This window comes from Staurois parvus, unplaced genomic scaffold, assembly GCF_062004578.1.
Source record: "Staurois parvus isolate SC_StPar_1 unplaced genomic scaffold, SC_StPar_1.0 ptg000578l, whole genome shotgun sequence".
Classification (NCBI taxonomy): domain Eukaryota; kingdom Metazoa; phylum Chordata; class Amphibia; order Anura; family Ranidae; genus Staurois; species Staurois parvus.
Window position 1 is genome coordinate 4378634 of NW_028318374.1, and position 12100 is coordinate 4390733.

The window sequence follows — 12100 nt, forward strand, 5'->3', positions numbered from 1 at the left end:
CACAGGTAACCTCAGAAGAAATACAGGCTGCTCTGGAAAAAGTGTGGTTGTTTCAAGGAGCACAATACAACCATACTTGAACCAAAATGTGGTACATGGTCTAGTTGCCAGAAAGAAGCCTTTACTGTGCCAATGCCACAAAAAAAGCCCGGTTACAATATGCCTGACAACACCTTGACACACCTCACAGCCTCCGGCACTGTAATCTGGAGTGATGAGACCAAAATAGAGCTTTATGGTCACAAACATAAGTGCTATGTTTGGAAAGGGGTCAACAGCGACAAAAATACCATCCACTGTGAAGCATGGTGGTGGTGGCTCACTGATGTTTTGGGGGGTGTGAGGCGTGGGGAACCTTATGAAAATTGATGGCAAGACAAATGCAGCAGGTTATCCGAAAATACTGGCAGACAATTTGCATTCTTCTGCATGGGACACTCTTGGACTTTCCAGCACGACAATGACCCCAAGCACAAGGCCAAGTTGACCCTCCAGTGGTTACAGCAGAAAAAAGGTGAAGGTTCTGGAGTGGTCATCAGTCTCCTGACCTTTCAATATCAAGCTACTCTGGGGAGATCTTAGACATGCGGCTCATGCAAAATGGCCAAAGACTTTGCATGACCTGGAGGCATTTTGCCAAGATGAATGGGTATCTATACCGCCTGCAAGAATTCAGGGCCTCATAGACTTCTGTTACAGAAGACGGCACACTGTCATTGATGCTAAAGGGGGCAATATACAGGATTAACAACTAAGGGGATGCAGACTTTTGAACCGAGGTAATTTCATTTGTTGTCATGTTTGTTTTATGATTGTCTTTCTTTTATGACCTACATCTGAATCCCATAAGAAATAAAAAATATAAAAAAAATTACAAAATTATAATACAGTATGTACGATTTCTAAAGTAAACATGAGTGAGCAGGCAAAACACATTTGTTTTTATTTTTAATTTTTACTTTATTTTTATTTTATTTTTTTATTTTATTCTTATTTTTATTTTCCAAGGGGATGCTAACTTTTTTGAGCAAAACTTTAAGTGCCTCTACTGGAAGATTTTTGCCTGGTGGCAACTCAGAATTTTTGTCTTTATGTATGTTCTCCCTCCTAGATTGTAAGCTCGAAAGAGCAGGGGCCCTCGAACCCCTCATGTATTGTATTGTTTCTGTCTTGTCTCTGTCCCCCTTGCTACTGTACAGTGCTGAGCAAACCCTTTGGCGCTATATAAATACTGTATAATATTAATTTCTGGTGACAATGATGATAATTGGAGACCGTAAATCTCCCTGACAAGGACAGATGGAAATACAAACCTCAATAGACAGAAGATGGCCAGCACTACTGATTGCAGATGAGGACTTACTGAATATCTATACTCACTGGCCGCTTTATTAGGTACACCTGTTTGGTAACACAAATTGCTAATCTGCCAATCACATGGCAGAAACTCCATGCATTTAGGCATCTAGACGTGGTGAAGAAGACTTGCTGAAGTTCAATCCGAGCATCAGAATGGGAAAGAAAGGGGATTTAAGTGACTTTGAACTTGGCATGGTTGTTGAGACTGAGTATTAAAAAAAAAAAAAAAAATTGCCGATTTGCTGGGATTTTCACACACAGCCAGCTCTAGAGTTTACAGAGAATGGTCTGGAAAAGAGAAAATCTCCAGTGAGCAGTTGTGTGCACAAAAAATGCCTTGTTGATGTCAGGAGAATGGGCAGACTCATGCAACTTTCAGATGGTAGGGTCAGAATTTGGTGTAAACAACATGAAAGCATGGATCCATCCTGCCTTGTATCAATGGTTCAGGCTGGTGGTGGTGTAATGGTGTGGGGGAGATTTTCTTGGCACTAGCAAGGTGTACCTAATAAAGTGACCGGTGAGTGTGTTTGAACCCCTTAAATTCACCAATGTTTTGTGACACAAGGTCCCCTTTATCGAGGTCTGTTTCTGCTTGGAAAAAGGGGTCCGGAGTGTCCACAAAATGTTGGTGGATTTCTTTCAGATTTGCATAGATCTTCAGCAAATACTATTTTGCAATGTGGAGTGCTGTCCATATATAACATCACTATAGGCCATGCTTCACCATGGGAGGTGTATATGGTACAGGTGTGGGACAAGCGGATGGCAAAACCGTAAAGTGGTTCTAACCCCCACCACTCTATCCAAATGTAGAAAAAACATGCCTTTAGTTCTACTTTAAAAAAAAAAAAAAAAAAAAAAAAAAATTTTGCTTTTAATGGCTATTGCCCTGTTCACATCTGCATGACTTGGCTGTGTTTTGGGTGTGATGTGTGAAAGTCCTGCTTGCTGTTAATTTTTAATATTCAAAGCAAACTTGGCCATCCCTGTCTCCATGCTGATGAGAAATGACTTTGAAAAACACCCCCTAGCATATCTAGTTGTGGCCATCTTGGGTAAGGGCAGATGATTCATGTAGCATTTGCTTCTTGGAATCCATCTGCCCTTGGCTTAAGCATGCACGGAGGGTGTGGTTAGCTAAAAAGCCCCTGCTCCAGATAAAAGAAGATAAAATGCCCATAAGGACTCCTGGGATGTATGACCTCATTTTAGCCTAGGCCAGAAAGCAACTGAAGTAATGTAAAAAAGAAAAACAAAAATTAAAACACGTAAAGTTCCTTCCCATCTATTTATGAATACTAGCAGCTTAAGGATTAAAATGGTTAATGTTTATTTGAGAGCGTTTAATTTCACTTTAGGATGGCCAGAGGGCTGAATAGAAAAAAAAAAAATCTACCTGATTTCCCCAAACCAGGCTATACAGTGCGGATAGATGAATCTCCCTCTGCGGTTATTGTATTCTGGCACCAGAGGCTCAGAATACCCAAACAGCCGCTGCATCTGATTGGAAGCAGCCACTGTTTTGCTAACAAATTTCCATTCAGCTGCTTCTCTGTTTATTTTATGGATGTTTATTGGGAGGGTTGCAACAGATCCACCCATAGTGATTTTCAGCCAGTTCCTTTTCTGCTGATGATGAAAATCATATGTACATGGCCAGAGATTCACATAAGTGATAATGCATGTAAAACGCTCCTACAGTGTACTGCACCCACGATGTGCCGAAGTGTGTGGGGAGCTAAAGTGATTAACCTTCACCTTGTAAAACAACCTATTCAGTGTAAAATAGAAATGAAAGGCAAAACTTTTTTATGTAGATATAAACAAATATCGGGAAACTACACTAAATGAGGTCTGTAGAAGAGACAAAAAAAAATTACACTGCCACTGAATAGAATTCTGTAGGGTGCGATTTGAGCAGGGGTGTATTTAAGTTTTGTGCTGCCCTAGGAAACACAAAACATTGGCTCCCCCCCAAGGAGAGACCCTGACACCAACCAACACCTCCCTCCCCTACGAAGAGAGCCTGACTTTGACCAACACCCCAGCCCCCTATACACTGGCAACCTCCCCCCACCCGGCAAGAGTTAAGACACTTACCTTCACAGCTCTGGACATCCCTGGGAACAAGTCGGGCTCTGCATACATCATCAAGCAGCCCGCACCTCTCTCAGATCCCACCTGGTCCCTGTGCTGAGTGTCCCTTCTTCCATCCTTTCTTTCAGGGGGCAGCACCGCCTACCTGAATAATGCTGCTGCCCCCCTGAAAAAAATGCTGCCCTAGGCAAATGCCTTGTTTGCCTTGTGGTAAATACACCCCTGGATTTGAGCCAATCATTTTGTACGGTTCTAATCGCACCGCACCTGTACCAAAAAGGTGCAGGACCATTTTTTTTTTGTCCGCACTAGAATCGAATCGTATGGGTGTGAACACCCATGCGATCCAATTCTGCACATCGCACCATGTTTTGCAGACCGATTTTTTTTTTGGGGGGTTAACTTAACCTCTTCATGCCAGCCACACACAAATGTGCGGCCTCCCAGCGTCTGGGCCTAGACACTGAGCAGCCACACATTTATGTGCAATTTAAAAAAAAAAAAACGTGCTGAGAGCGCTCCCAGCTCACATGTCTGGTACTCACAGAAAGGTCCCGATTTCCTTTTTCGATTGGGACCTTACCCGATCATGTGACAGCGAATCATGGCAGTCACATGACCCTAAAGCCCCGCCTCCCGGCTTCTGAAACCCTTAAAGGGCTGGGAGGCGCCGGCGCCAAGGGGTTAACATACACACCTGCAGTGGTTTGCATAAACGGTGTAATTGTGGTGTGGAATTTGCACTGAAAACGCTGCAAACTCCGCACCGCATCACTGTGAACCCGGGCTGAATCAGAACATAAATGGACTTTGTGATAAAGAGCAGTCCTGTCCAATTAAAGTGGTCTTCAACCCAAAATAAAAATGTATTCTTGCAGTTAACCGATTCTTAAATGTCTTTGCTCCTCCAGTTCTCTGTTTGGCGTTTTTTTTTTTTTTTTGTCAATTGGTGATCCTGCAAATCTGTTTTTCAGGTACAGGAATGAGACCAGACTGGCAGGGGTGCTTACAATGATCAGTTTTATGTATAACTTTTATCCCAAAAGAAGAAAAACTGTTTGCTGTAACTGCTTATAAAATGTTTGGAGTTCAGATTCCATTTGTTTCTTAATCTGCTAGTACGTCTAAGGCCCCTTTCACACTGAAGGGCCAATTAGGTCCGCCTGTCCGTTTTTTCAGGTGGACCAGATTGGACCATCCATAGCTCTCTATGGAGCAGTGGATGTCAGCGGACACCTGCTGACACCCACCGCCATCCGATCCTGTACACTAAAAACAGAGCGATGGGCATGTGTTCCCCATGCGTCTGGCAGATCGGATTACAGGCAGTTCATTTCCATCCGACCGGCCCATAGAAAACAGCAGGCTGTGTCTGCTCTGCATCAGCGGAGCAGACACAGACCTGTTATCTGCGTGATCACTGGGTGTGGGGGGGGGGGGGGTTAGTGGAGAGAGAACCTGCTGAGCAAGCGAATCCACTGACTGGTCGCCTCATCTGAAAGTAGCCTAAACCTCCCTTCACCCCAGACTGACCATACTGCTGTCCAAAGGTGCCCCCTGTGCTCCTTCATCCAGAGTAGATGCACTCTAAGTCCTCATGCACACTTGATGTTTTTACAGCGGCCGTTTTTGGCTTTTGATATTTTTTTCCACCGCTAATAACCCCCCCCAGCATGTTATCCTTTGTGTCCATGCACACAGGTGCGGACTGACAAGTCATGGGGATCATGGGGCCCCTGTGTCCTTGCCCAAACTCAAAAAAGCCTATGAAAAAGGTACCAGGGGCATCTCATGGGGCCCCCTACTGACCCTGGGCCCTCAGGCAGTGCCTGAGTTTCCAAATGGTCGGTCCGCCCCTGCATGCACACAGACTGTAATCAGCGTTTTTTGGCTCCTGGACTAGTGGGTTTCTAGAGGAGTTTTTTAGCTGTAGAAACGCTCAAACGCTGAAAAGCACGGTAAACCCGCGTTTTTGGATTTTTTTGGGTTAAAATAAAAAGCAAATGTGGGAAAACGCGGCTAAGCGCTAATGCAAAAGCGCTAAAAAAAGCTGAAAACTCAGGTTTTTAACGTGGCTTTACACAGCGATTGTTACCAGCATTCTCAAAATGTCCCGTGTGCATGAGGGCTAATACAGGAGGTGTTACTGGCCAGAAAGCCTAAAAGAAAACTAATGCAGCCACCGCCACATCTCATGATTGGTAAGCGGCAACATATTACGTTTTTGTTTGGAGTTTAATACACTTTTTAATTGTCAGGCTTCTCTTTGTGGTACAACTCTTAATGACCATGACATCTCTAATATCTTTGAGTCTGTTACTTTCTTGCTTCTGAATTTTTTATTTTGGGAAATGAGCATGCTTCCTCTGAATATATGAATTGTCATGTGTACCAGCGAAGTAAAACCAAAAGAGCGAATATAGGGGACAATGTGCACAAGGATTCCCTAAGCTGCACCAGAAGGAATCGGTGTGAATCTAGTCCATGATGGGGATTTGGGATACCATGCAGCCAGCATGCTTTTTTTTTTTTTTTTTTTTTTTTCTTTTTTTTCTTTTTTTTTTTTTTTTTGTACTGTAGCGGCCAGCCTGTAAAGATCGTACTGGAATAAGCAATGTGTTATCATTTTGCTCACAGTAATGTTTTCTCTCTAGCTCCAAGGAAGTCCGGGTGCTGCTCTGGATGAAGATTCGTGTTCATCAGCTCCTCTATCCCCAGGGTCCTCATCGTCTCCTAACTCCATGCCATCCTCTGGTCTTACTCAAGGAAAAAGTATCTGCAGCAGCTGTGGCATGGAGATTGTAGATAAATACCTGCTCAAGGTAAGCCATGAGAACTTCCAGTAGTAAACTCTAGATTTATGAAGGTCATTTCACTGTTGAGGGTCTCCTGATGCAGCATGTTGGTTAGGTGGACCCTATGGGGCAGAGTCTTTTTAGTTGTAGATGCATTGGAATATTCTGTATGATGTTGTTATTATTATTATTATACAGGATTTATATGGTGCCAACAGTTTGCTTTACAATATAATGGGAGACAATACAGTAACAATACAGTTCAATACAAGAGGGATTTGAGGGCCCTGATCCTGGGAGCTCACAATCTAGGAGACCTTATGGAGTGGGTCATGTTGGAGGGTCATGTTGATGAAGGGGTCCTGCGTGGCTCTGAAACATGGCATTCTCTTTTCTGTGATGTAATCATTCTTCAATAAAAAAAGATTGGACTCAGTCTGAAGATCCGTGGTGTGCTGGCAAATATCTTCTCATATATGATCCAGTTTCCAGCTGGTGGTTGCTGCAGCACCCAATATTTCAGAGCCTTCTCCAGGAACCTACAATGGGAATATTGATGGTTATTTTTGAAGGCCAGTCTGCCCACTTTTTTGTATCCAGTATCTATATATTTTAAGTGGGGTTGACCCTTCGGGGTTTACAGTATTTCCTAAAGCTGGAGATTGCAAAGTCAGGCGCACTTCTGCATAAAAACCAATCGGCTTCCAGGATTTATTACCAAAGCTTAGTTGAACAAGCTGAGGTTAGAAGCCGATTGGTTTCTATGCAGAAGTGAGCCGGAGTTTGCACTCTCCGGCTTTAGTAAATAAACCCTTTATGTCTTTGTCTCAACAGACTTTTTATAATTGAGCAGAAAATTGACTTTGCCAAGAAGTCTATACTGGATATTGACAAAATTTCTTTTACATTTGCAAATTTTCTGAAAACCATTGTGGGCCCTTTTCATGAACCCTATATAGTGCCTTGTCTTTTTGTGTATTTGGTATAACATCCCAACTGCATACAAAATGGTGACTTCAGCTTTGCTGATGTAGTGATCAGATGGATGATACTGTCGGCTCTGAACAATAAGCAGCCTTTCACCAGCACACAAGGCATTCCTTAATCCGACTAAGCCTGGGTTCACACGGATGCACTGCGGAATTTGCAGCGAATTCCGCATCACAATCGCACCCCGTTCATGGGAACCGCTGTGTGTGTGTGAACGTTCACACTCCAAAATCGTTCCACAAAACAAGGTGCGATGTGCAGAATTGAATTGCATGGGTGTGAATACCCATGCTATCCGATTCTAGAGCAGACCAAAAAAGGTCCTGCACCTATTTGGTGCGAATGTGGTGCAATTTGAGCCATACAAAATGTATGGCTCAAATCGCACCGCACAGAATTCACATGTGATTTGCACAGGAATGCGGTGCGGTTCCTGCGCGAATCACATGCATTGTGCCGCACCGCACAAGTGTGAACCCAGGCTTAATTGCAATGTCCGTTAGGACCAACGTTCATATTATACCGCTTCTGCCTGACAAGACCCTGTGTGGCCCTTAAATGTTAATAGTCGCTTCCAATGGTGACTTTACAATAAAGCAAGATTAACGAATGTTTTGGTAATGCATGTTAACACATGTTGGACTATCTTTTGCACAGTGGCCTCAAAATAGCCATAGCAGCCCATGTGGCTGCAATAGGGCATCAGGTAGGAAGAGGGGGTGCCCGTTAGAGAGACTGTCAGGGGGAAATGACATTCCCAGGATGGAAGGGCTGAAAAATGTGCCTCAGATGGCCTCAAACTGCATGTGGTTGCCATGGGCAACATGGTCTCCGCTTTTTTTTTTTTCTTTTTTTTCTTCAATAAACTGGATTATTTATATAAAAAAAGGTTTCATAAAATGTCAAATGTAGCCTACTCCCTTAGGAGCTGCTGAGTTTTGGGTCCCCTATAGACGTGGACAGCCAGGCAACACATTTTTCTTGCACACTGGAGACAGTACAGTCCTTGAGCTTGCTGTGTTTTTTTTTTTTTTTTTTTTTAATTGGGTGTATTGAATTTGGGGTTGAGGGATGAATAGGATGCCCAAAGGAACTGCAAGTGAGGACAAACGCCTTAGCATCTATGTACATGTGTTTTTGGGAGAGCCCTCTAGGTGTATCGCCTCAGACCCCAGATTAATTCTCCTTCACCCAGCTGCCTGAGGGAATCCCTGGGCAAGGGGAGTCAGAGGCTGCCACGTAATAATTAACAGTCCGGGTGAGAAGCTAGGCAGTTTCCCACCAGAATGCCCTCTTCCCTTATCTGGCCTGGGTGGGGGTTGTAGGATATTACTCACCCAGTCCTCTCCTGTAAGTTGGTGGGTTGGTGGCTGTCTTCAGGTCTTACACTGAGCTGGCTCCTTCCCTGCTTCCCAGGCTGTCCTCCAGCAACTCTGCCTGTAGGTAGGCTCCCTCCTGCATCCCAGCCTCACTCCTTCCCCCTGAACTCTCCCACTGCTGCGCAGGCTCAGTCACACTTAAGGGCTGCCCTGGCCCCATGCCAAGCGTCCTGCCTGCGGTTTGGCCAGAGTCCCTTAAGTGTGCAGATCAGCCCGCCCTCACCAGTCTACTGCCTTCTAGAAACTTCTCAAGCTTCTAGAGCAGGGGGATGTATCGGGGAACTGACCTGCAGAGCCCTCAGCCCTGACCTAATGTGACCTGGCTGACTCACACCCAGGCTGGCTGCTGCTCAGCATGACTTTCTTTCTTAAAAAAGAAAAAAAACAAATCTAGCTAACTAGTGGGGTGCTACACAGTTTCAGAATGAATGTTATGGAAATGAAAGTGAACAGTTTTCAAACCACTGGTGACTCAAGTTTTCAGGTTTTGGGAAGAGTGAACAGTAACTCATAAATAAATATGGAGGAGGTATAATTAAAAGTCCTTTGGCTGGAGGTGGGGAATATGGTTTGCAGTCGGTCTCTGTCATAAACATGTACTCTGGGGCTGACCTGGAAGCTGTGAAAGGGACTGTGAGTTACCCAGGTTAGTCTTTTTTTAAAGTGTTTTCTTGGGGCTGGTGGCTTTGGAGGAAAGACTGGTGATACCTGGGGCTTCTGCGACACTGCTTGGGGTGTAAGAATGTACTTGGCAGTGCCAAAACTCCAAAGGGTTGAGCAATCCAGGTTTTGTGGCTCTTCTGTTCAGTTTTGACCATTGAAAACGAGGTTACTCATGCTTAAGTTACTTCTGAAAGTCTTTCAATGAATCCTTTTGTGAATTGTAAGCTCGAAAGAGCAGGGCCCTCGAACCCCTCGTATACTGTTTTGTTACTGTATTGTCTCATGTACTGTCCCCCACTATATTGTACAGCGCTGAGCAAACTTTTTGGCACTATATAAATACTGTATAATAATAATTATAAACAACAATGATTGGGTGAATGATGGCAATACGTACCAAACTGCTCTGCTGTCACTGCCTTTCAATTTGTAATGGAACATGGATTAAAGAGATGCTAAGGGCATTGTGACAATAGCTGTGCATAAAATCCATATACATCCTTTCAGGATTCAACATTTGTTGTTTAGAAGGCCCAAGCCAAATGCTATCCTGTCTGTTTTTTGGAGTTCCTTGACTGCGCAACAACATTTTATTTTGATTTTAACTTTTTTACTGTAAAGTATTGGCACTACTGAGCATCTACTGCTTCTCTAGATGTTTTCTGGAACAGATGTGATACTAAACACCGTTTTTAATTATACATTGTCCCTTCTATTTCTGTATATGGATGATGGCAATGTGATTATTTTTAATAAACACCTAAGTATCTTTTTTTTTTTTTCTTTTTTTTTTTTTTTCCCTAATCGATATATATCTGTCACATGACCAAGCGCTTTCCCAGCCTTTCTGCAGGGAACCATAAGCAGTAGGAGCATCTAATCCTCTGCTGTTGGTCGCATGTGCAAAACTACAGAAAATTGCAATATGTAAAATAAATCAAACTGTTTTAAATTGTCATATAACTATATACAATTTTGAAATAAAATTTTTATTTTTTGGCAATAACATGGTGTGGGCAGATTTCTGCCAGTCAAAGGCTGTCACGCCTCTCCAGCCTGTGTCTTAGAATAAGAGGGAGATGAAGCCTCCATCAATCAAGATGGAGGCTTAATCTCCCTTGTATTTCCCTTGTATGCTTCATCTACCATTTTTATTTAGATGGTTAGTGGGCATGGAGGAGGGAAGAAGCGGGCTGTCGTTTACCACTGTGTATATGCTCACATGTGTGAAACTTGGTCACATGGGCTGCTCAGATGAGATCAAGGAGGAAATGCTTGGGTTAGAAATCCTGAAAACTGAGCATGTGCAGTAGCTGTGAACACTGCTTTGCAAAATCCCCAACTGCAGTGGAAACATGGACAGGAGGGGGAGATGGAGAACAGCAGGATCAACTAGGTTTTTAGAATACAGAAAACTGATCCCAGAGTTCCGTAGTATGAACAGCATGTCCTACATTTTATTGAAAATTATGTAGGTTTAGTGACGCTTTAATACTCCATAGTCTGTGTTTTTTAATGTCCTCTCCTTTTGTACTGAATGCTACTTTGAAAGTTACACACGTTGGGCTGATTTTCTGTTACCACTTGTAAAGTTTTGGAGGGCTTGGGTTTTTACACCCTAAAGAGGTTCCTGCTTCATGTATTTGATTGACCTACCAAAAGCTGTTTTGAAGAGATGAAGGATTACTAAATGTGTCCCATTTGGTTTCCCTTGGGCTAATTTTGACCTAAAAAAGGATGTTCATCTGTGCAAATTGATACTAAATTGGTCTTTCATGCTGCTTGCCCTGATATTGAGCAGCTACTCATTTGTTCATAATTGGGTGTTACTATGTCTGTCATCTTCTGGGCCGCCAGCCTTCTCCACAAATGTTGGTTTTGCATATTAACCCTTCTGGGTTTAAGCCATTGAAAGATGCAGAATCCCAACCCTTCTGAAGAACCCCTCCTTAACTGGGACAGGCATTTACTATTTTGTTAATGTATAACTAAAGGGGTACCTTTTTTGGTTTAATAGTGGATGGGGGGGGGGTTAAAATCCCTGTCATCTTATTGCGGTATGTGCCCCTGTTAAGGAGATTACCCTCTATCTGTCCTGTTCATTGAAAGTGAAAAGAACATCCCAAATTTTGGGCTGTCCCCAGAAAAGTATTGGAGGAAAAATCTTCCAATAGGGACACTAGTTCTGGTGACTTGGGGAGTTTTCCTCTCACATCCTGTTTGGCTATGGGACAGGAAGTGAAGGGAAATCTTCTAAATGTGATACCAGTGGCAAAAAAGACAGGGGTTATACCCCCCCCCCCCATTACTCATTCCAATATGGGGGGGTGTCTATAGTTCTACCCAACTGCTTTAGCCATTGCACCATTAAGCTACAATTTCTAAATTTCCCTTACCAGTTGCGTGTGTGCTTGTTTGTCTTCCATCTTTCTTTTTTTTTTTTTTTTTCTGTATATTTGTCATGATATTCCTTTTTATACTGATATAGAAAATGTCAGTACTTGTAATCTGATAGAACTGTAAATTGGTGGTGGTAGATCTGTCGAAATCTAAATTCTGGTTGGTAGTTTGCTTAAAGTGGAGTTCTACCCAAAAGGGGACGTTCCGCTTTAAAGACTGGTCTCCCGCTCCCCATTAAGGATTGGCACCTTTGGGGAGCCAGGGGGAGAGGGTACCCGAATTTGATAGGTACCTGCTCCCACTTCCTCTGCGATCGCCTAGGCGATCGGAAACGGAAGTTGTCCTCCTACTTTCCCTCCCCATGGTCTTGTGAGACACGTGACCGTCCCAGAAGACAACGGGGCCATTCAAGAA

At 43.4% G+C, this 12100-nt stretch overlaps 1 protein-coding gene across 2 annotated transcripts in view; it reads left to right on the plus strand.

Moving 5' to 3' along the window:
- The window catches only part of LHX8 (LIM homeobox 8), a 64175-nt gene that overhangs the window by 28002 nt on the left and 24073 nt on the right, over positions 1 to 12100 (plus strand). For both annotated transcript variants that reach the window (XM_089692151.1, XM_089692152.1), the window contains one exon: positions 6114 to 6281. In XM_089692151.1, coding sequence (XP_089548277.1) covers positions 6114 to 6281 — 168 coding nt within the window. The remainder of the gene's footprint in view (positions 1 to 6113; positions 6282 to 12100) is intronic.